Source organism: Pseudophryne corroboree, chromosome 7 (assembly GCF_028390025.1).
Source record: "Pseudophryne corroboree isolate aPseCor3 chromosome 7, aPseCor3.hap2, whole genome shotgun sequence".
In the NCBI taxonomy this organism is placed as follows: Eukaryota; Metazoa; Chordata; class Amphibia; order Anura; family Myobatrachidae; genus Pseudophryne; species Pseudophryne corroboree.
In genome coordinates this window covers 207,441,539-207,466,380 of record NC_086450.1, presented here as the reverse complement: position 1 = coordinate 207,466,380, position 24,842 = coordinate 207,441,539, and the positions used below count along the sequence as shown (strand labels likewise).

Below are 24,842 nucleotides of genomic sequence, written 5' to 3'. Positions count from 1 at the left end.
TTTTCCTAACGCTAGTATGTAACTATTGTAGATGCCACTTAATGGAACACTGGACCTAAAATAAAAGCCTCTTATAGAAAAGTTGCTAAATTATAATGTGGTACAGAGGAAAAAAGTACTTTTGAAATCGCACAGAACCTATTGTACATAGGATTAAGTAAATAATTAAATAATTCTGATAACCAACATACAGGCCATGTGCGAGAGATTACTTACTGGCACCAGGTTGGCGGTGCTCCCAGAGAACCAGTCCAAACGACTATGAAAAAGAAGGGTTTTATAAAGAAGTAAAACAAAAAAGAGACTAAATGCCTATTCTGGGGCACACTTGTCAATATATTTGTTGTAATAAAAATCAACTTTTATCATTGTTGTTCAGTTAAAACATATTAGGCTTTATGCGACATTCACAAAAAAGGGATATCGAACATCAAATTGTTTAGAATTTAGCGAAAATATCAATGGAAAAATCTGACCGCTCTATTTACCATCTCTTTGATACATAGATGACATGGTTTTCAAAATCCTATTATATTGAAAAAAATATGAAATGTTGGAGTTTGTCTGTACTCACTTTTTGGGGATTTTGTCACTTTAAATAAGTGAAACCTCAGGATATGTGTCAGCATCCACCTTTCAGATGTGTGGGTGACACAATCTCCTGATATCGTCACCTGCACCTGTTCGAAAAAAGTGAGGGAGACAGTGATCAAGCTCTGACAAGCGAAACGTACGTCACTTCCGTTTCTGGTCCGGGCCCAACTTCCGGTCACGGAGATATGGGCGCCGGCGGATGCTCCTCACGCCTGACCATGCCACGGAAAGTTCCCAGATACAGCAGACATGGCAGCAGCATGCTTTACGGAGACACATTGGGCGGATTAAGTATGAAGGCACTGCTCCCCTCTCTCCATCACTTTTTTCTAACAGGTGCAGGCTCTCTCATCTCAGCAGCCGGGACACCTTGCACTGCTCTTACAGCATCAAGGTTCGCTGTGCAGCAATAGAGAAAGCAGAGGCAAGCTCCTCTCTATAATTTCAATCAGAGTAGGAGCTTTTTGTGAGTCTCACTCATCCTGCATTCGATGAGGCAACAGATGCCGGGACAGCAGAAGACTCACTGCTCTCATCTACACTGATTCTTATCCTTTCTCCTTTTCCACTCCAAATCTGTCACATTATATAGACTGTTGAAATACTGCATAGAATGTTAAACGTATGTTCATCCATTGAATGTTGATATACTGCATAGAATGTGAAACTTATGCTCATTCATTCATGCTGCTGACTATAGAGGACCAGGTTGTATATTACACAGCCATTGCCTAATACTCAAATGTACTAGGACATGTACCTTGGAGAGAATCAGTGTCAGCTACACCAACCAATGTGCATTTATTGTGTTCAATGTATTGGTGAATGATCAGACGCACCTTTATTGAGTAAACTGTTGCGGATTGGTAAATAGTCAGATCATGATATACAGGTGTACTAGCCTATGCTACATATCTTTTCAGTGGTACTATATATGCAGTGTCACACTTAAGGTTCGATAAAGTAAACCTCGCAAACTCATTCACAACTGTGTACACATAGGTGGATTATACACTAGAATAAGGAACATCCGCTGCTGGGGAAGCCCTGTAGTCAGGCAGCTGTATTGACGCTGGTGCCAAGTTTTACTATGTACATGATCGCAGTTGCCCCAAAAACGGTCATGACATGCCTGTGTTTTTGCAGCCACTCACCGCTACCTACCCCAACTGGCCTTTCCTGTGTCACTCTACAATAAAAATCTCAGTGCGAGCGCGATCACAAAGGCACAGACACATGCGCAGTCTGCAAATAATCGCTCACTTGCGTGAACATCGGCGATTGCGTACAAAAATTAATTAGAACCTAAGTGGAAGTTTTTTCTAGGTTTGCATATAACTCGGTGATCTTAAAATAAAATAACTTTAGCCAAATTTCCGGTAATAGAGAAGCTAAATAAAATGTAATTAGAATATCACTTTAAAAGGTTATATACACATTGGCGTTTCTGTAATGGGTGCAATGGGTGCAGTGCACACGGGCCCCTGGGTCCAGGGGGGGCCCACACCGTTCCCATTGCACCCATTTTAACACTTACCTTTCTGGAGCCAGCGCTGGGACCTGCAATTGCGGCGGAAATCACCGCCAGAATGGCCGCCGCGCATGCGCGGTAGCCAAATTGGTCTCCGGATCATGGCGGGCGCCATGTTTCCGGAGACCTGCACATGCGCAGTAGACTCCGGCACAATGCCGGAGTCTACAGTGCCGTACAGAGGAGGGGGCCCACCTGGATCTGCACACGGGCCCCCTCCTCTGTAGAAACGCCCCTGTATATACAGACTGACTCAGGGCCTAATTGATATTAGTACGCAATGCCAATGTCACCCAAGTGAGTGATTTTTGTCATACTGCACATGCACAGCGATCACAGTTTGCACACGCCAAGGTACTTCTGCAATGCTGCATGCTGTGAGGATTTCATTGCAGGCTGACAGACAGGAAGGGACTGTTTGGGGGAGTTAACGGGGAGTGGCAGCAAAAATACAGGTGTGTCATGGCCGTTTTGGGGCACGTATCTGCCGTCACCTTCGATCTTATAGGTAGAGAAACATGGCGCCAGCGTCACTACTTCCGTGGTGAGTATGCGTAGCCATAGGGCAGTCAGTGTTCCTCATTATTGTGTGTATGTGTATGCAGTTGATAATAGCTTTGCAATGGCTCTGGTGGGCATCTATCTTCTTTTCTGGGCGACAGCTTCACTTACGATTATAAGCTGTTCCGTAGTCTAAAACATTGCAGCTGGGTAGGCATGTGCATACAAACATGAATTAGTACCTCAGTTTCCAGCCCTGTAACTACGTGTGACTATACGCCCTGAGTCACAGTTGTATGCTAATGCTGCCGCAGATGTGATTTTTGACTCTGAGCAAGTGCGAAAATATGCTAATTGCAAAGTCCCTGGGATTGCTATAGATACACCCAATGTAGCCTTCTCAGCTGTGTGCAACTGTGTACACTTACACAACATTGACACAGATCCAGAAAACTGGTCACTCAGAATAGCAGGCACAACTGAGAAGCCGAGGGGTGGTTCCTGTATATATAATCGCAGTCAATGGCTGATACTGTACATGGCCTGAATATGGTGCAGATACGGGCACATTTTTGCCACTACTCCCTGTTACCTCCCACAAAATGACCGCTTCCTGTCAATCACTTGCTAATGAATTCTCAAGGCAAAGATAATCACAAATCAATTTCTGTGTATGCACATTGCGGCAGGGACACTTGCGCAGTTTACCAATAATCGATCGGTTGCGGATGCATCAGCATAACGTACAACTGTGAATCAGTCCCATAATCAATAACATCAGTTTCAATGGGCTACAGGAAAAGTATCACAACACGTGTCCTCTAAGGCTGCTTTATGAATCTGCTGCTCAGTGCAACACTGGAATTTTCCTTTGTTAACACTATTTTTTCCAGATCCCCTATCTTACAGGGAACAATAACCATAATACCAAAAATCAATAACAAGTCTATCACATATTTATTCATGAAAAGATGCATGAGCGTAAACTAATGTATGCAACGTATTCTCATAAATAAAGTATATTTTCCATCTTCTCTAAATTGGAGTCATAAGTTGTCTATGTGCTATTATTTCTGTGCTTTAGAACTGGTGTGAGGAAATATATAGAGCATCTAACAATCTGTTCTGTGTTATCATTAGCAGCTCATTAGCAAACCACTGATTCTTCCAATCTCTCAGGACTGTCTAGACACCGAAAAATACCAAAGACAATTGTAGCATGGCTACTGAACCAACTATTGATAGCGACTAGTATAAACTGACAAATAAACACAATAAATGCATACATAAGCAGAGTAACCTGCTGCCCACTATGGCAGTCCATGGTACAAAGTCAGGTTTTAGCCCTATATGTAACCTATTCAGGTGGAACCACCCGCTCAATGCTCAGACCTAAGGCTGGGTCATTATTAGAGCAAACAGAGCAGGACTGTGGGTGTGAATGGTTGCAATACAGTACATAAGGTCTTGCTTGGCTACACTCATGAAAACATCCTTCAAAACAGGTGACTACAGGGTAGCTAGGGAGTTGTAACCATGCCTTCAAATACTGGTCATCTCTAAATTGGGATATGTAAGGGGGTGTAACTGTGTCACTTTAAAAGCATGGCCACCAAATGGCCCTAGGGGACATGCTTAGCACTCCTCCCTGCCCCTGAAGACAATGTTCAAGTGCCGTATGCACCAGACACATATTCCCTGACTTCCTTCAAGTTAGAACAAGTACTGTATGTGTGTAATTGGTAGATTAGCCTAAACTGCAAATGGATGGCAGCATAACACATATACGGTTTAGTAGGATTTTGAATATACAGTATATATTATGTATTATCAATTGGTGTCCTCCTGTTGGAATATCAGATAGGAGGTATTTTAGTGGACAAAAAAAAAAACTTGCTAAACGGGTTATGTCTTCCTTTTAGTATTTAATAGACAGTAGTAAGCTTAGCTTGCCGCTGTTTGTCACTGTACCGCTTACGCCATCTATAGATGGCAATAGCGATACGTCCCCATTGCAGTGAAAGTGTAATGCACATGTGCAGACTGGGCATTGCGCTTACGCATGACACAGCGGCCCGTCATTGGCAGCAATAGGGCAGAGGATACGGTCAATAAGGGGGACGACACTGAAACTCGTCGGTGTGGTAAGTATTGCTAAATACCAAGGGCATATTCATTAGTATCACTGCAATAGTAAATTAAACATGCCACTGCTAATAAGGTTCCCAGGGCCTAATTCAGACCTGATCGGTGCTATGCGTTTTCGCCTTCGTGCTGTCTCAGCCCTGCAATCGCCTCTGCCTGATTGACAGGCAGAGGCATTCGCTGGGCAGGAGGGGGCAGGCTGGCTGCATTTGGCCGTTGTTTTAGGGGCGCGGTCCGGGCAATGCAGGCGTGCCAAGATCGTGCGGGGGTGGGCCGAGGTGGCTGCGTGACATCAGACGCAGCCGCTGCGGTGCTCATAGCGACGAGTAGCTCCCTGCCAGTGCGCAGGAGCTGCGCTGGTAGGGAGCTACTCTTCAAGTACAAAAGCCTCGCCACTGTGCAATGCTTTTGTACTTGTGCGGGGGGGAGTCGGGCCTGACATGCGGGCGGATTAGCTCTATGCTGGGCGTCCTCCCGCATGTCTGAGTGACTGATCGTAGATGTGCTAAATTAGGTCTGAATTAGGCCCCTTGTTCAATGGGGCTCACAGTCTCTTCTTTAGGCAAAGGTTAGAAACAGAAGATTCTTTTCAATTGTTTTTAGTTCTTAAAAATATCTCCTATCACCATTTCATATTTCAAGTCATTGTTTGTCACAGGGTTGCAGGTTCTCCATTTCGGATTTACTTACATCAGTGAAGTTTGATATAGAAATAGGTGCTGATTCAGAGATGGATGCAGCCGCGTGGCCGTGCGCAGCGGCCGCGTCCATCTGGTCTGCGCAAGCACACTGGACACAGTACGCGTGCGCAACCCTTCTCCTTGCAGCCTCATCCAGGAAGGATGCGGCCACAAGATGATTGACTTCAGCAGGCGTTTGCGGGGCGTCGATATGTGTTTTGAAAGGCGGGCGGGCCAGGAGAGTTATAAAAGGGCAATGGCGTGACATCATGCGCAGCTGCTCCGATTAAAAAAAATTATGGCAGACCGCTTGACAGTGTAGCCAGGCTGCGCTGCCAGGGTCAACCTTAATTTGATGCGTCCGCGCATCGGGAGACGGCCCGTCACACATGCTGGGTGACCCTGCCCTATGCTTGGTGGCCTCCAGCATGTGAGCTGATGGATGCAGATCTGGCTGTGAATGCAGTGATCTGCTTCCATCTCTGAATAAGGTCCATAATAAGTTAACTTTTAAGGACAACTAAACTACAGAATGACAGTGTTCAGATATTGAAATATTATGAAATTATGGTAAAATCTACTGTTCTGTACTACCCTGATATTCTATTAGAGTGCTCCAATAGACAAGTGAAGCTGCTCCTATATCTTTAGGACTATGCCCAAGGTCCAAAAAAATTAGATTACTAAACTTTTATCCATTACTGACACTGCCCATGTATTGTAATTTGTGAACAAACATTTCTGTATAGTATATTACATTTCTGCAGTGCAAAACTGCAAGTCTTTCAATCACAATCTGGCTGTTCCATTAGACAAGTTCCTCTCTCTTAACAAGGCAGTCTGCCACAGAGGAGTATGGGAGAGAATGACGGACATATGTAGTTATTTCATCTATATTATTCAGCTCTGTATTAAATAGGCTTTCATGTCTAATATAATATCATCTAGTGATTTCACTTTCAAATGGAGCTTGCGAAATAGTGAAGTTGGTCCATACTTGCCTACTATCCTAGAAGTTGCGGGAGGCTCCTGATTTTTGGGGTAGCCCTCCGCACCCCTGAAAGAGCAGGCAGATCTCCCGCATCCGGCCAGCAACCCAGTGCAGCGGGCAGGATGGAGAGAAAATCTCCAGAATTCACATGTCGGTGGGAGGGGGTGGGGCCAAAATTATGTAAGACACCACCCCCAGCCCCCCGAAGTTCCCTGCAGCATCTCCTCTCTTAGGATCTCCCAGAGAGGAGAAATCAAAATTAGGTAAGTACGGGTTGGTCATTAAAAATGAATTGTTACATTAATTCCTAAATATACATACTGAGCCCCAGCATTCTTACCTATACAGACAATGTCCATGAAACCATACATGCCATAACAGATCTGGAACAGCAGGTCCTGCCGCTGCCATTTTGCTGAGGGACTGAAGGTTGACCAGATGAGCCAAGAGATGCTGGCGATAAGGAAGAGGGAGCCCAAGATGGCTGCTGCAATCTGAACTTTCTCAATCACCGTCAAGGAAATGGCTTGCCACTGTGAATATAAATAAACATCACACATAGTTGAAGATGGCAGGACAAGTATTCTGGAGAATAACAATATCTCCAGTGAGCTTCTTGTTGGATATGGACATTTTCTCAAATTCTAAGCATATGTTTATAGCTGAATGACAGAAGAGCATACTGGTGGATACAGTGGACACGGCTCCCATTTACACTGTATGGAAGGGCGGCGCTGGGAGATCATGTGACGCCCCTGCCTAGTGACGCCCCTGCCGCGTCACTAGAAGCGTCACCAACCCGGCATATGCCGGGTAGTGACTGCTGATGGGAAAGGGGCCGAGCACGGGTCGCAGCAGGGGGCAGCTCCCATGTCAGGCTCCCGGCTGCGACCCGTGCTCGTAAGTGGAAAAGGGGTATAACTGTCCACCAGCTGAACAATATATAAAAAGTCTAACATGTATAATATGTCTAATATGTCGAGTCTATCGTACAGTTGCAATGTGCAGTATGAACTCATATGTTTAATGTTTGTAATCAGGGGCATCTCTAGAGAGGAGGGGATCCGTGTGCAGACTCTGTGTGTGGGCCCCCTCCTCTCCCGTAGCGCCGCTGCTAGCGCTCTGAGCGCTGTAGACTCTGGCACAGTGCCAGAGTCTACAGCACATGCGCAGGACTTCGAAAAATGTCCGCCGACAGTCAGCGATGGACTCCGGAAAGGTACTGTAAGTATAGGAGAAATGGGTGCAGTGTGGGCCCCCCTGGACTTAGGGGCCCGTGTGCACCACACACACTGCACCCATTATAGAAACACCAATGTTTGTAATGTATGCTACGATTTCCCCCCTTCTTATGCTATGTGTTCCCCCTTCATGTTGCTGCTTGGTGATGCATTGTACCACAAACAATTCCTAGTATACGTGAGTACACCTGGCCAATAAAGCTGATTCTGACTCTGACCACTGACAGCCTGCTGGGAGTATTCAGCAAGCCCAGAGCTCTGACATTTTTGACGGTGGTCGTGGTCCGAAGGAAATTCCCACCATACAGCCTTATTGGCGGGCCGCCTGAGACCCACAGGGCCCTAAGCAGCCGCCTTGTTTGCCTTGTGGTAAATCCTTCACTGGGCTTAGCAATATAGCAGTGAGCATAGGAGCAAAACTGTGCTAATTCCAATGGAAGGAGCAGGATGGATATGTCTGTTCTTGCTAAATGATAAGATCTGCTCTTTGTATTACACCCCAGTATCTGGATCAGTTTATTGAATCTGCCTCTTGTTTAACGCTTCTCATTTGAAGAGGAAATCATGTGACATTTCTGCAATGACATCACCAAGACGTAGAGGCAGTGTAGGACTGGGGCATGAAGGACCCACCAGGGCATACAGTGGTAGAGGCACATGCTTAGAGGTTTACTAACTATTATAGAGTGCACGGTCTGGGGGGGTCATTCAGACCTGATCGATCGCTAGCAGTTTTTTGCAGTCCTGCGATCAGATAGTCGCCGCCTACAGGGGAGTGTATTTCAGCTGTGCAAGTGTGAGATCGCATGTGCAGCCGTGCGGTTTAAATAAACTTTCTGCAGTTTCTGAGTTGCCCAGAACTTACTCAGCCACTGCGATCACGTGAGCCTGTCCGGCGCCGGAATTGACGTCAGACACCCACCCTGCAAACGCTTGGGAATGCCTGCTTTTCCCCACCACTCCCTGATAACGGTCAGTTGCCACCCACAAACGCCTTCTTCCTGTCAATCACCTTGCGATCGGCTGTGCGAATGGGTTCTTCGTAAAACGCATCGCACAGCAATGATCCGCTTTGTACCTGTGCGATGCACCTGCGCATTGCGGTGCATAGGCATGTGCAGTTCTGACCTGATCGCAGTGCTGCAAAAAAGCTAGCGTGCGATCAGGTCTGAATGAGCCCCAGGGTCCCTTGACAAATGCATATAGTAAATACTGCTAGTGCATGCATGGGATTCGGTATGAAATGCCGGTGGTCGGGATCCCGGCAGTCAGGAGACCGATGCCGGAATGCCGACAGCAAGCGCAGTGAGTCCCCTCGCGGGCTGGTTGCGCTCGCCACACTTCGGGCCCGTGGGGCCCACACTATTATATTCCCCCTCGAGTAGTGGCGTGGACGACCACCTGAGTGGGAATACCGGGCTTCTGTCGGGATTCCGGCGTCGGTATCCTAAACGCCAGGATACCGACTGCCGGTAAATTGACAGCATTCACATGCATGCTAGTGTAACAGGTTAATTAAAGCAATGCACTGTAAAAAAAAAAATCATCACAGTACTGGGCAGATTAGTGTAACATATGTACAGTATAATGCAGAGGTTCCCGAACGCGGTCCTCAAGGCACCCCAACGGTCCAGGTTTTAGGTATATCCATGGCTCAGCACAGATGGTTACATCAAATTGACTAAGGTGCTAACTAAGTCACCTGTGGCCAAGCATGGATACATTTAAAACCAGGACTGTTGGGGTGCCTTGAGAACCGCGTTTGGGAACCTCTGGTATAATGTATAATGTCACTGCACAGTCTGGAACCTTATCCCTTGAGCAGGGGGTGGCCCCCGAGGCAGTGGGGCACACTGGGGGATTCCTCCTGTACCCCTGTGGACTAGTCCGGTCCTACGTAGGGGGTCAACCCAAGTCAGTACTTCTGTCAGGTGAGGTCTTTCCCGACTAAGGCCCTCATTCTGAGTTGATCGCTAGCTGCTTTCGGTCGCAGCGCGGCGATTAGGTAGAAAAGCGGCATTTCTGCGTATGCGTATGGTGCACAGTGCGCACGCGCGACGTACTTTCACACAAGAGTATGCAGTTTCACACAAGGTCTAGCGACGCTTTTCAGTCGAATTGCTGGCCGCAGAGTGATTGACAGTAAGTGGGTGTTTCTGGGTGGTAACTGACCGTTTTCGGGGAGTGTGTTAAAAAATTGCAGGCGTGTCGGATGAAAATGCAGGAGTGGCTGGGGAAACGTAGGCGTGGTTGGCCGAACGCAGGGTGTGTTTGTGACGTCAAAACAGGAACTAAACAGTCTGAAGTGATCGCTAGCTAGGAGTAAGTCTCGAGCTACTCTGAAACTGCACAATCTTTTTTAATAGCAATTCTGCGAACCTTTTGGTCGCACTTCTGCTATGCTAAGATACACTCCCAGAGGGCGGCGGCCTAGCGTTTGCACTGCTGCTAAAAGCAGCTAGCGAGTGATCAACTCGGAATGAGGGCCTAATAGCACTATTGCATTCATAAAACAACTAGGTCTCCTTAAAACAAGTTAAAATAGGAAAAATAAGATCATTTAAATAAGTGTGGGTGAAAAATACATACTTGCATTTAAAGCCCTATCCATGCTTCAAATTGAAAATAAACTCTACATACTAGGGCCCTCATTCCGAGTTGATCGGTCGCAAGGCGAATTTAGCAGAGTTACACACGCTAAGCCGCCGCCTACTGGGAGTGAATCTTAGCTTCTTAAAATTGCGACCGATGTATTCGCAATATTGCGATTACTAACTACTTAGCAGTTTCAGAGTAGCTTCAGACTTACTCTGCCTGTGCGATCAGTTCAGTGCTTGTCGTTCCTGGTTGACGTCACAAACACACCCAGCGTTCGCCCAGGCACTCCCACCGTTTCTCCGGCCACTCCTGCGTTTTTTCCGGAAACGGTAGCGTTTTCAGCCACACGCCCCTGAAACGCCGTGTTTCCGCCCAGTAACACCCATTTCCTGTCAATCACATTACGATCGCCGGAGCGATGAAAAAGCCGTGAGTAAAATTACTTTCTACATAGCAAAGTTACTTGGCGCAGTCGCAGTGCGAACATTGCGCATGCGTACTAAGCGGATTTTCATTGCGATGCGATGAAAAATACCGAGCGAACAACTCGGAATGAGGGCCTAGGTACAGTAAAGCTGGAAGATTACACCATTATGTAAACGAATGAGCTTTTATCAGCACCACAGAATTCACAAAAAGCTAAATCCTGTAAAAGTGTTTTCCTATATTCCTATATAATGGACTTGTAAAAGAACAAAAAGCTATTTATGTGCCACCCAAAGAAAAACAATATAAATCTCACATTAATAAACTAAAAAGAGTAACAAAAAACTATTTTCTCTTGAAACAGATGTACTTGAAATTGTATCCGGACTCTAGGTCGACACATATTACGGCGACACCTATTGGTCGGCACACATTAGGTCGACACAGAAAAAGGGTCAACATGAACAAGGCCGACAGAAAAATGTCGACATGAGTTTTTCACTTTTTTATTTTTTGAACTTTTTCATACTTTACGATCCACGTGGACTACAATTGGGAACGGTAACCTGTGGTGAGCGCAGCAGTAGCGGAGCGAGGCACCTTCTCTCGCCATGCGAGGGGACACAGTGCACTAATTGGGGTTCCCCGTCACTTTACGAAGAAAACAACACCAAAGAAACATAAAAAAAATGATGTCGTCCCTTTTTCATGTCGACCTGGTTCATGTCGACCTAATGGCCATGTCAACCCATTTCCTGTGTGAAACATACTCACTGTTGACAGGGCCATCTTAACAGCAGTGTGGGCCCCTGGGCACAGCAATGTACTGGGGCCCCTACCCATCCTCAAGGGGGTGGGGGGGTGGGGTTGCTATCAGCAGCAGCTTTGATGTCCTGCGGAGGTAGGGGGGTTCTATCTTCCGCTCAGCATGTAGAACCTGGAGCAGTAATCTGCTAATTACTCCTTTACTGCACAGATGGGGAAGGATGGAGAATACTAAACTGTAGAAGGTGGCATTGGGCTGAATGAAGGGGCCCGGTACATAACCTCCAGGGTGGCAGGGAGTGTTTAATACACAGAGGAGGTGTGGATAGCGGAGTGGGCTTAATATTCATCATTTTCTGGTGAGAGAGCAGCTTGCATGACTGTAGATATCTCAAGCTCCTGGAAAATGATTTCTTAGATTTGAATGGGATAAAAATGAGAAAGTCTCACCTGTCAGGAGGTTCTGGGGACTTGGGGATCAGAGTTCAGGAGCCAGAGCAATCCACCAATGAAAATATAAAACTGCATCCCAGGTGTGTGGAGCTGGAGCAGGGACCAGCTGCTTGAAGGCTAATATCTCTGGTTCTGGACATAATAGAGACAAGCTGCCAGTGTCCACAAAAAGTGGAGAGTCCCAGCTTTTGAAATGTACCCTCAGAAAAACTCTACATCATACAGAGCCCGAGATATCTGGCTGGCAAGAGCAATTAACAGGCTTGGATGGGGACCACTGCTTTGAAGTTGGATATCTCTGGTTCCCTATGGCCGATTTTCAAAAATTTGGTACCTCTGGAAAGAGGGGACCCTCAGCTATCAGCCTAGGGCCCTTATACTCCTGGGGCCCTTGGGCAAGTGCCCATTGAGCCCATACGAAAAGACGGCCCTGACTGTTGACCAATAGGTGTCGGCCTATTGTGTGTTGACCTGGACACTGTCGATCCTGAGTCCCATACCGCTTGAAACCTATAAGTTAGCTAGATGAAGTTATCAATCTTACCATAGTATAGAAATATAGAATGATTTAAATATGAATATATATTAAATGTTTCATTCTGCAAATACACAAAATACAAATGTTGATAAAAACAAACAACAAACAACAAAGTATTGAATAATTACATTAAATGAAAACGTGAGTTTACCTACCTTTACCTGAAGAGGATTTTTTGTGCTTATAGCGATCACATGATACTTGTAATAACACAGTTCACAGCTCCAGGATCCCCTCTCACTAATCCACTTAATAAGACAGGGCTGGTGTGTACAACGCACAGATCCATCACAGCGACATGGGCTCAGTAGCTCCCCCTGCAGAGTCAGCAGATACAACACAATTAACCCTGTGTTTTGTAACAAATGATGCACAGGATGCACCAGATACTTTGTATTCAATAAACATAGGAACCATTCTTTTATATGGCGCCTGTAACATATGTTACTACTCCTCCATAGAAAGATATTGTGTATTTCTTCAGCTCTCTACAAAGTCTTTCATAAGTTACAGGTTACATTTTTGTTATTGGGAATAAGATAGGGGGAGATTTATCAAATTCAGGAGAGAAAAAAAGTGAAGTTGCCCATAGCAACCAATGGCTCTCATTCAGCTATGGTTAGAGTTGCTATCACTGCTGCTTACATAGAAACAGCACTGATGGCTCTAATTTGGTAATGCAGCAGCAGCTCATCTCTGACAACCCTTTTCCAATGTAACCTGGGAAATTGCCGGGTTTTACAACCTGGCAAAATCCCAGGTCTCAGCCCTGTGACCCTGGTCGGAAGCAGGGTTGGGGACCCGGGACTAAGGGGGACATTTACTAAGCAGTGATAAGAGCGGAGAAGTGAGCCAGTGGAGAAGTTGCCCCATCAACCAATCAGCAGCTCTGTATAATTTTATAGTATGCAAATTATAGATGTTACTACAGTGCTGATTGGTTGCCATGGGTACTTCTCCACTGGCTCACTTCTCCACTGTTATCGCTGCTTAGTAAATGTCCCCCTTTGTCCCAGGTAGTCTTCTTTTCTACTGACTAAAATCCTGGGTTTGAGCATCACGTGCAAAAACCCACTATTTTGATGTCGGTGGAAAAGGGGTATAAGTGACAGACAGAAATGTGTATATCAATGAGGCAGTGATATGCTGTTGTCAGTGAGACAGGGATGTGCTGCTGTCAGTGAGGCGATGCTGTTTTGCGGTCAGTGAGGCAGTAATGTGCTGCTATCAGTGAGGCAATGGTGTTCTCCTGTCAGTGAGGCAGGATGAGCTGCTGTCAGTGAGGCAGTAATGTGCTGCTGTCAGTGAGACAGGGCTGTGCTGCTGTCAGTGAGGTGATGCTGTGCTGCTGTCAGTGAGGCAGGGCTGTGCTCCTGTCAGTGAGGCAGGCCTGTGCTGCTGTCAGTGAGGCAGTGATGTGCTGCTGTCAGTGAGACAGGGATGTGCTGCTGTCAGTGAGGCATTACTGTTCTGCTATCAGTGAGGCAGGGATGTTCTGCTGTCAGTGAGACAGTGATGTGCTGCAGTCAGTGAGGCATTGATGTTCTGCTGTCTCTGTGGCAGTGATGTGCTGCTGTCAGTGAGGCATTGCTGTTGTGCTGTCAGTGAGGCATTGCTGTTCTGCTGTCAGTGAGGCAATGGTGTGTTGAGGTCAGTGAGGCAGTGGTGTGCTGAGGTCGGCGAGGCAGTGATGTGCTGAGGTCAGCGAGGCAGTGATGTGCTGAGGTCAGCGAGGCAGTGATGTGCTGAGGTCGGTGAGGCAGTGATATGCTGTTGTCAGTGAGACAGGGATGTGCTGCTGTCAGTGAGGCATTGCTGTTCTGCTGTCAGTGAGGCAGTGATGTGTTGCTGTCAGTGAGGCAGTGCTGTTATGATATCAGTCAGGCATTGCTGTTGTGTTGGCAGTGATATGTGCTGTGTTTCTGAGAGTAGCGTCTCTGTGAGTGATGCTGTTGTTTACACTTGGGTTTGTTTACAGATGGTAGTGTGACAGTTGGAAGTAGTCAGGTGTGTGGCCACGGTGGGATATATATGGTCATTGGGAAATAACGCATGGTCATGTTTTATACCATGCTAATCTCTAAGTATATATATATATATATATATATATTATGACTGTCCCGCTGTCCCACCCGCGGGCCGCAGTGTACCATGGTGGGGGGGGGGTGGTGGCAGTTGGGAGGCTCCTGTAACTCGCTGCCCTGTTTAGCACATGAGACAGAGGGACAGGGGGCATGCCAGCAGCTCACAGAGCGTTGGGTATGCCCCCACAGTGATGGAAACCGTGGCTCACGATAGCGGCATTCCCGCAAAGCCATGCACCCTTTCCCATAGGCCACGCCCCCTTTCCCAACAGGCACAGCTTTGCCGGGAGACAGGGTCCCGCATTGAAATGTAAAAAGTTGGAAAGTTTATATATATATATATATATATATATGGATAGCAGTTGATTTACCGAAGGACACAATACCATTGGTCATAATCCCGACAGTTATTGACTAACAGTCAAAATACCGACATTCATGATACTGACATGTTCAAAATGCCAACTTAGTCACAATACCGACATTTGAAATGCCAACATGTAAAAATGCTGACATGTGTTATATATATGGGTTGGTTTCGGGAGACAGGCGGCCAGGATCCCGGGGGTCAGTATACCGATCCCGGGTTCCTGGCCGCAGAATGCTGGGCGGGGAGGATGATTGCAACGAGGCCCCTTGCAGGCTCACTGGGCTTGGTGGCTCGTGCAGGTTCTATTCCCACTCTATGGGTGTAGTGGACACCCAGGAGTGGGAATAGTCCCTGTTAGTCGGCATGCCGACAGCCGGGCTTTCCCCTTTGCGGGATTCCGACGTCGGTAAAGTGAGCGGCGGGGTCACATAACTGCTACATATATATATATATATTTATAAATATATATATATAGTCATTTGGGAAAGAGGGCACTCACCAATTTGTATAAAAGCATCAGAGGGTCATTTAATGTAGAAACAGCATAATAAAGTTGACGTTTCGATCACATACAATGATCTTTTTTAAGACACCATTTAACAATGTAGAGAGCAAGACACCAAAAGCAGCATGAACAACAAGCGCCAATGCTGAAATATTAATACCATGAACACTCAGAGACAAGGGAACACCCACATACATCACTTCCTGGTAGCACAAAACAAGGAAGTATAAGTACACCACTGATACCCGCTGAAATTACACTGGTCACTATTATCATAAGCAATCATGTGTTTAAAGATGAAATAGGTATTGTTAAATCAAAAGGAGAAGCATCCTAAGGAGCCGCTCAATAGCTCAAAATTACCGGACCGGAAGCGGCTACGTGTTCCACCTCTGTTGGAACGCATACAGGAAGTGGAAGTGACGTAACGTCACCAAGGCAATGGCGCTTTCCAGCGTACTCAATACCAGGACACAATCAGACCTCTGGTTACCATAGCAACCAATTTAAACATGAACCATAGACAATATATTAAAAATATAGAGCAAACGGAACAGGTAAATCAGTGGGCATCATAGTGGTGCAACTAATCTTATATAATACATATAACAAAGCAAGTATTGATGTGGGGAAGAGTCAAAGCCAGACGGAAGTGGTAATAATAATAATAAATCACTACAACAACCAAATATCATACTAGTATATCAATCATAAACTAGCAGGTGTATCTCACGTCTCAGATTGCAAAGGTACATAACAGACATTTCACAAACATCACAATTTACAATTTACAGACCTTGATAGTCAGACTAAAATATAACTTTTAATAAACATATCTTAAAAATAGACATATCTTAAAAATATATAGCCATTGTGACACACATATCTGGCCAGGGGAACGGCATAATGCCAAGGTGAAAACCTAGGTCAAATCCGACCCGCAGACAGACAAGATCACTAATGACCATACACCAATTAACAATGCATATATAAGAGGTTCTGCTGTAGAGAAGTCAACTAATAACACAACTCAATCTAGAAAGATTCCATATGGGTTCGCCTCATTTAGCCCATGTGGTGTCACAGTATCTAATTCAAATATCCACCTGGATTCACGTCGCCTCAGCCTCAATTCCCTATTACCTCCAAGGATGGATACAGGGATGTGATCAATCAGCATACATTTGAGGCTAGATACTGAATGTTTATACTGTATGAAATGTTTAGCTACAGGTTTATCCGTTTTATTCATCTCAAGTGCCAGACGTATCGAGTAGCAGTGATTTGCCATACAATCTCGAAAGCACCGCATTGTGAGGTCTACATAGTAGAGCCCACACGGGCATATGATGATATAAATGATGAAATCAGAGGTGCAAGAGAGCTTATGCTTAATGGGAATCCTTTTACCACTGTGTGGATGCGAGAATGAGGATCCACTAACCATCGACCTGCATGTTGTACAGTCAGAGCACCGGAAACAGCCCGTTTTTCTTATCGTCAACCATGAAGTATTAGTTTTTTGTGGTTGCAACATACAGTAGGTCGCATCAGAAGTTGTCGTACATTTGGTCCTCTACGATACGAGTGCATAGGAGGTCTCTGATTGATACCCTGCAGTTTGGAGTCGGTGGCAATAATTGGCCAATGCTTCTTGGTTGTTTTCTCAGCCACCCGTGCGCTGGTATCAAATGTAGAGGTGAAAATCAGCCGACTTGTATCAAACACGAGGTGGAATTCTGAGCAGTGTTGCTGAATTTGACCTTCGCTTTTTTGAGACATCTCTGTATGGAGTTACAGTAAGTGAGTACCCTCGTGTTAGAAATCTCTCCGACATTTCTACTAGTTGTAATTCCGCGACATCAGGAGAAGAATTATTCCGCAGAACCCGTAGGTATTGAGAGATTAGCAAACTCTCCTTCAGGTTCTCCGGGTGATGGCTTGTCGCATAAAGAAGTGTATTGCGATCAGTTTGTTTGCGGAACAAAGTAGATCCCAAAAGTTGTTGGTCTCGAAAAATTGTGACATCCAGGAAATTCATCATATTATGATCTATTTGGTATGTAAATCGAATAGGACTATCAAGGGAGTTGAGGTGTTGGACCATCTCACAGAACTCGCTCTCAGTACCCTTCCACAAAATGAATATGTCATCAATATATCGCCCAAAGTAGGCGATCTTATCACCAAAGATGGGAAGAGTATATGTATTTTCATAGCAATGCATATATAGATTTGCATATGATGGCGCCAGGTCATATGGGATGGTATCAGGATCCCGGCGCTTGGGATGCGCAGAATCCCGACACCTGTTAGGTGAGTATTTTAACTGTCCCCCTCAACCCCTCTAATCCTTCTTCCCAAAAGCCAAACCCTAACCCTCCCCACTTAGGGGCCCATTTAGCAACGAGTTTTAACACATGAAACAAGTTTTAAAACTCATTGCATATGATAAATGGTGCTCCAGCCAATCAGTTCCTAACTGACATGTGTTTGAAAAATGACAGTTGGGAGCTAATTGGCTGGAGCACCATTTATCAAAGCCTCCCCAACTGCCCCCCCCCCCCCCCCCTCACCCGCGGAACACTGCGACCCGCAGGCGGGACAGTGTCTAAATAGCAGGACTGTCCCGCATAAATCGGGACAGTTGGGAGGTATGGTAAAACCATTGCAGTATGTTTACATTTCATATACTCATATTCTTTTAGCTACGTAGCAAAAACATCAAGGTTTTCCCTCCATAGGCAGTTGATCTTAATTAGAGGTTTATAAAGCTTACTGAGCTATAGCAATGTGTACCAGCAATCAGCAGCTTTCTTTACTGTTTCATCTATTGCCAGGCAGCAATCAACTCCTATGATGATCCCTATGTCTTGTGACACAACCAGCCATGATAAGGAACCAAATTAAGGAACATTGCCTACAACTTCTTTGTTCCATTCTTCATTTCTGACTAACACATGTAATGCTCACCATCCCATTCCCATATGCAAAAGCAACTTGCCAATCCACTCATAAAACAAAGCTTTGCGGCAGCCTACAGCTAGGTTCAGATCTATCTTCATACACCTAGCCTCAATACGCCAGGCTCGAGTGAGTCACGTTGAGCGCAGAGCATCTTTATTGCACAAATGTACATCGTCATCGCAATACGATGCAACAAAACTGCTTCACTTATTAATTGGATGTGACACAACACAACAGAAACTGGAATAAAAAAACAGTGACTGCTGTATCATACGGGGGTCACACACACAAGCAGATAAAAATGGACGATATGCACTATAAAGATAAAGATATCATTGTGCATATCGTCAAGTGTGTATGCATGATGAAGATAAAGATGCCTGCTTCTGTGGGTCTTTATCGTTTATCTTTATCAACTGAACTTGCAGTACAATTTAGGTTACGGTATATCTTCCATGACTGCATGTTCAGGGATGGGAGGAGGGACGGCACTGAACGATATTGTTCACTATATCATTCAGTGTGTATGCTCTTTATCTTTCACTCTGCAGCTGGGGACATTTCAAGGGAAATCTTTATCTTTATTGAGGTAAAATCTTCTTGTGTGTATGCCCCTATAGACTTAATAAACAGAATCACCCTCAGTCACACACATATATACAAGTGTTACATACAGTATCAAATTAATCAATGTGGTCTCGGAAAGTGTTTTTTTGTATTGCGATTTGCCATTAATCAGGTGCTTGGGCAGTTCTACTGCATAGTGTGTATGAACGATCGTTTTGGATTTTCACAGATAAACCAGAAGAAATCATGGCCACAAACATGCCCCTTTGATAATCTAATCGGCCATCCAAGACAGAAATTTTTGGCCTCAATCTCCCAATATAGTGTGTGGGCATTCTCGATAATCTAACCATACTTTCTCTGTTTTTTTGTGACTACCTCATCCACTTTGTGGGCGGACATATGCAAATTCAGGCTCAGATTTATCAAGCCTTCGTTCCTAACTGCCATGTTACAGGCTTTGTTTTTTAGGAGCTGATTGGTTGATGCTTTATCACCATACAATTTATCACTCTCCAAGGCTTGATAAATCTGGGCCTCAATGTGGTGTGGTAGAAAGTTGGTTACTTAAAAAAACAAAACAAAACAAAAAACGCTAAGTATATACAGTAGCTCAGATATTGGGGCCTTTTGCTGAAAACTCACCCCGATTATTAGGAAGAACAAGAAATTGGACAGTGTGTACCTATCTGTAGGACTGAAAGTCCAGATGCACATGCAGTTTCATGTGTACCCAATATTACAATCTACCATTCGATATGTGATTCTTGGGCATGATTCAGATTTGTACTGACAGTCGGAGATACTGACGCCAGAATCCCGACACTGGTCACAAGACTGTCGCAGGGATCCCAACATCAGTCACAATGCTGGCAACGGAAATCCAGACTGTCGGCATCCCAAACGTAAGTATGCTGGGGATGCTGAGAGTTAGGCTACGGTAGGGGTAGGGGAGTAGTTTAGGGGAGGTTAGGGTTAGGCTGCGGGGGGGGGATAGGGTTAGGCTATGGGGAGGGAGGGTTAGGGTTAGGCTGCAGGGGTAGAGCTAGGGTTAGGCTGTGGGGGGAAGGTTACGGTTGAGCTGTGAAGGGGGGTTAGAGTAAGGCTGTGGGGGGAGGGTTAGGGTTAGGCTGCGAGGATGGAGGGTTAGGCATTAAGTGGGGAGGGTTAGGGTTATGCTGCAGGGGGGAGGGTTAGGTTTAGGCTACAAGGGGGAGGGTTAGTAAACTTAACGAGCAGGTGTCGGGACTCTGCACATCAGAATGCCGCTATTGGTAATCTGACCACCGGCATCCCCAGATCCAGGATCCAAATACCATCCTCCAAAAAAAACAGGGATGCTTTTCATATGTGAGGATTCTCTGTTTGTTCCTATGATAGTATCCAAAGAATGTACATCTTTTTTAAATATTTGACATTTGGAATTCTCCTATCGGAAACAGTGTATTTGCCGCTGATAGTGGTATATTACAATTACTCTTTAGTCCTCTCTTACTTTTCTTTGTTTCAAACATTTGTTTACATTAAACCCAATACTGCACTCCTTACTTATACTTGATAATGTCAAATATTACCTTTAAACATGAAGCTATATACTAATACCGTGGAGCCGTTATGGCCGCTAGACCACATGCACGTGCTACGCACTCTGTACGTTATTTGCGTACAGAGTCCTGCACCTGGTACGCACTTGGCGTACGCACGCTGCGCTGTGTGTATGGATTACACACAGCGGGCGCACACACAGTGGTTAACCTTTTAAACCTTGCTAATAAGACACAGTAAGAAGATACTTATACTTTAAACCTTAATAACCAAGTACCAAAAAGAAATTGAGTCACTAAGAAAACCCTTTGCAATAAACAGTGAAAACACAAGACCTGGTTTGGATTTAAAACCGCAGCAGTTCTAACACTGCCGTGGATTATTTAGAGAAAAAGGGGAAACACAATACAAGTTATACACTACAAACTAACAGAGAAATCTAAACAGAATAACAGAATATACATGAACAATAGCGAACGATCGCAAACAAGAGCGGACAGAATGAGAACACAATGAGAACAAATGGCGAACAAAATGGATAACAAAATGGCTACAGAGAATAATACATACGTGGGGATGATTCGCAAGCGCGTCCTGGATCCAGCCCTCAGCATTCAGAGAGAAAGCCTTCAGAGAGAGTGAGTGACTGGACAGGCAATGGTGGTCTTTATATACACAACATACATTCACAACACAATGGTCCCTACAATCTCATTGTTCATTGGACACAGGAATGTGTCTCCACATTATAGCAAAGGTCATAGGTGGATTTGAACAGGTGGGCTGTGTCTTTCTCCAACTGCTCTGGTGGGAGGTATCCTCAGGATTCCTGCCGCATGTGTAATTTTCAGCAAATACAATATGTGTTCATAAATTACTTTTGTACATAACTATATGCAGGAGCGAGCGATCCTTTCCTAACTAGCATCAGAATGTTACTCATAAAATACCCTACAGCTGGATACTAAACACCACCTTTCAACCTTTGTCTGACCCTTCCTATCATGCAAAGAGGAATCTCTCCGTCCAGGAACAGTTTAAACTAAACATACTTGCTGACATTGTCTAGGGGCATATTTACTAAAATATACGCTATTTGGGTTAAATATGCTATGATCGAGTCGCACGCTAGACGCTTACAAACTCTACCGTAAATGCGCATACACCGTGCGTGATCGCCGGAGCGATCTTACGCAAATTGCGGATATGTGCACGCACGGCAGAGCGTGTCCACGTGCAGCGGGCATGTGCATGAGGGGTTACAACAAGGCATATGTATCAGGATAGTTTTCGACTTTGACATACTGTAGGTGTATTCCCCTGCAGAAAATCTTCACACACATCTAATAGCTTTTTGTTTTACTGTCCCTGTACAGGACATTACAGGATCATTGGGATCCTGGCTGTCACAATACCGCTGCCGAGATCCCGACAAGGGCATCATATCGCTGCCGGTATACCGGCGAGGTAGGTGATTCCCCCTCCATGGGTGTCCACGACACCTATAGAGGGAAAATACAACCTGTGGCGAGCGCAGCGAGCCCGCATGGGCCTTTTTGCACTCACCTACCTGTTGGCATACCACCGCTTGGGATGCCTATGTCTGGATATCATACCGAACCCGTACAGAAGTATCCCCTGCCTGCAGAGCTTATAAAGCAGTTTTGTTTTGTTCATATGATTATAGTGATTGAGAATGTACAACATTTCCAACCTCAAACTCGTTGCTGTACTTCACAGAAAGGGATACAAACTGATATTACCTCCATATTACTCCAGATGTCCCAAAAACACACATGAAAATGATTTGTTAGTCTACTGAGGTTCAGTTCTTAAGAGCAACTATCATAATGCTATTGGCAGATATGCCAGGCTGATAACCTGTTAAAATACAACTATCATTCCTCTTGACTTTAAACAAAATGAATTATGGCCATGCCAGCAAAACTTTCTGCTGCCAGAGAGAAGAGGACTGCACACATCCTGCACAAGGCCCCCCTCCATCTCTTAACTTTCTCTCACTTGAATCTTCACAGAGGGACTTTTGCTGGAAGTATTGTATTCTAGGACCCTCCACCACCTCTCAGGCTGCAAAGTCAACAAATAGCTGATGTTCTGCCAGTGCTTGAACTATTGCCTACTATATGCTAGAGCAGTGATTTTCAACCTTTTTTACTTGCGGCACACCGAACAATATTTTAAAATTGCCAAGGCACACCATCAGTTCCCCACAGAAAAAAAACAAAAAACACACATTGGCCCTCATAGTAAAAAAAATCCACACATATATTGGCCTATACAGAAAAAGCAATCACATTGCTCCCCACATAAATCATGTTGCTCCCAACATAAATCCTATTGCTCCCCACATAAATCAATCACATTGCTCCCCACATAAATCCTATTGCTCCCCACATGAATTATTCACATTGTTTTCCCCCATAAATCCTTTTTCTCCCCACATAAATCCTATTGTTCCCCACAGGAGAAATAAAATAACAAATATTAGCTCCTACCGGTCAGCTGTCCTCCTCCCTGTCCCTCAGTGGCGGGGGTTGTTCATAGTGGAGTGCTGCAAATACTGAGCAGCGGGCATTCGGGCAGATGTGGGTGGGCAAGGAAAGCTGTGTATGCAGAAAGGAACTGGAAGATGTGTATGCGGGTGGGCTGGCTGGGTGGTGAGACGCGGCGGCTGTGACCTATGATATCACACTGCCGCTTCTTCAAGGCATAGGTCACGGCCAGAGCATGACTGATCCTCTAAGAAGAGCCCGGGCCAACAGTTCACTCTGAAGGTGCAGGAAGCTGCTCTGGCTCCGCGGCACACTAGTGTGCCATGGCACACTGGTTGAAAAAGCCTGTGCTAGAGCAAGACCTTTTACTTTGACAAGGAAAACTGCTGTACTGTAAGCTCAGCTGAGCAGGGAGCCTTTGCTTGAAATGTCTGCAGGGTAGTAAAGAGCTATTTGACAATTTTTTTATTTATTTTAATATTTTATATACCTCTGTACAGCAAAGCTACAGTGAATAGGTCCATTGTCACATTCAGGAAAAGTATGTGGATTTTTAGGGGAGTAGTGCTATGCATGTCCCTTCAAGGGCAAAAATGGAATTTCTGGAGGAGGGTTTCCAAATTTGTGATTTTACAGTGATTGTTGCCAGCCCCTGAAGGATGCATAATTAGCATGTAACAAACTATAATCTGTCCCAGACAAAGTGCAGTTTATATAATAAAGTACATCACACATATGCAGGCCCAATAGTCATGGTAAGCCTCTTATCAGATGCTCTCTCTGGTGCAAGGATTGAGCACTCAGATCCACAGACACATACACACAGCAGACTTGGTAGATAAATCTGCTGCCACTGGGCATGTGCAGCAGCTCCAATCCTCCCTTTTTACTGCATGTAGTTGCTGCTGGCCAGGCTGTGGGGAGGAGGTTTCCGTGTAACTGGAACCCCCCCCCCCCTGCATTTGCCTATGCCCTTAATGCATAAAAGGGGACATGTCAGCGTAACAATGGGGTGTGACCACATGTCTGTATAATAAGCATATGGACATCTCCCCCAGAGATGCACCATTGAGGCCTTCAAAATTTGGGAAGTATGTGTATATAAATATATAACATACTGTGTGAAATCAGACCATGGACTCTTGTGCAATGAATTGATGCCCTTAGGTAAGATCCTTTCAAGTATATAGAAAGTCAGTTTGGGGGTGAACTTTTGGGGTGTGGAGCTCCTCGGATTGCTCTGTCTGGGCCACTTTGGAGCATCGCCACTGTATACTTATTTCTAACACCTACAGTAGATCACCCTGTGTTTGTTTTTATTTATGTAGCATTTTTCACATATCTTTTACACTTGTAACACTTATCAGCTAACCTCACTTTCTAACACTCTGATACCTTACTGCTGTCCTCTTTCTAATTCTCAGCAGCTTCCCTCACTTGTTTAACACGGATTTTTCAGTTCTATCTCTCATTTGTTGATGCCCTGGGGTGGTTTGGCTGGGGTGATTTGGGGATGCTCTGCGCCCCAGAGGCGAACCCCTATAATGTTAGGGACTTCCGAAGCAGGTGGGCAGAATCATATATTGCCAATATAGGGCAAGAACCTCGGATATGAAGGTTGTTATTATTATAATTTAATGGTGCACCCGCACCCTTGTTCCTATATTGTAGTACTAAGTCCCTGCAAGGTAGCACATCTTATTATAAAAAGCTAGGGTGTGTAGTCCAGGCCCCCTCTCCACAATATACTGAGATATGGTCACACTACATTGTTACGTTGACGTGTCCTCTTTTATGCACCATTGAGAACTTCAAAAGTTGGGAAGTA

General features: G+C 45.2%; 1 protein-coding gene across 1 annotated transcript in view; it reads right to left on the bottom strand.

Moving 5' to 3' along the window:
- Window positions 1-24,842, bottom strand: part of MARCHF4 (membrane associated ring-CH-type finger 4) — a 189,216-nt gene that overhangs the window by 56,909 nt on the left and 107,465 nt on the right. Inside the window, exons 2-3 of the mRNA XM_063933959.1 lie at window positions 12,619-12,780; window positions 6,783-6,975 (exon numbers count right to left, since the gene is read on the bottom strand). Of these exons, the coding sequence (XP_063790029.1) occupies window positions 6,783-6,975; window positions 12,619-12,780 (355 nt within the window). The remainder of the gene's footprint in view (window positions 1-6,782; window positions 6,976-12,618; window positions 12,781-24,842) is intronic.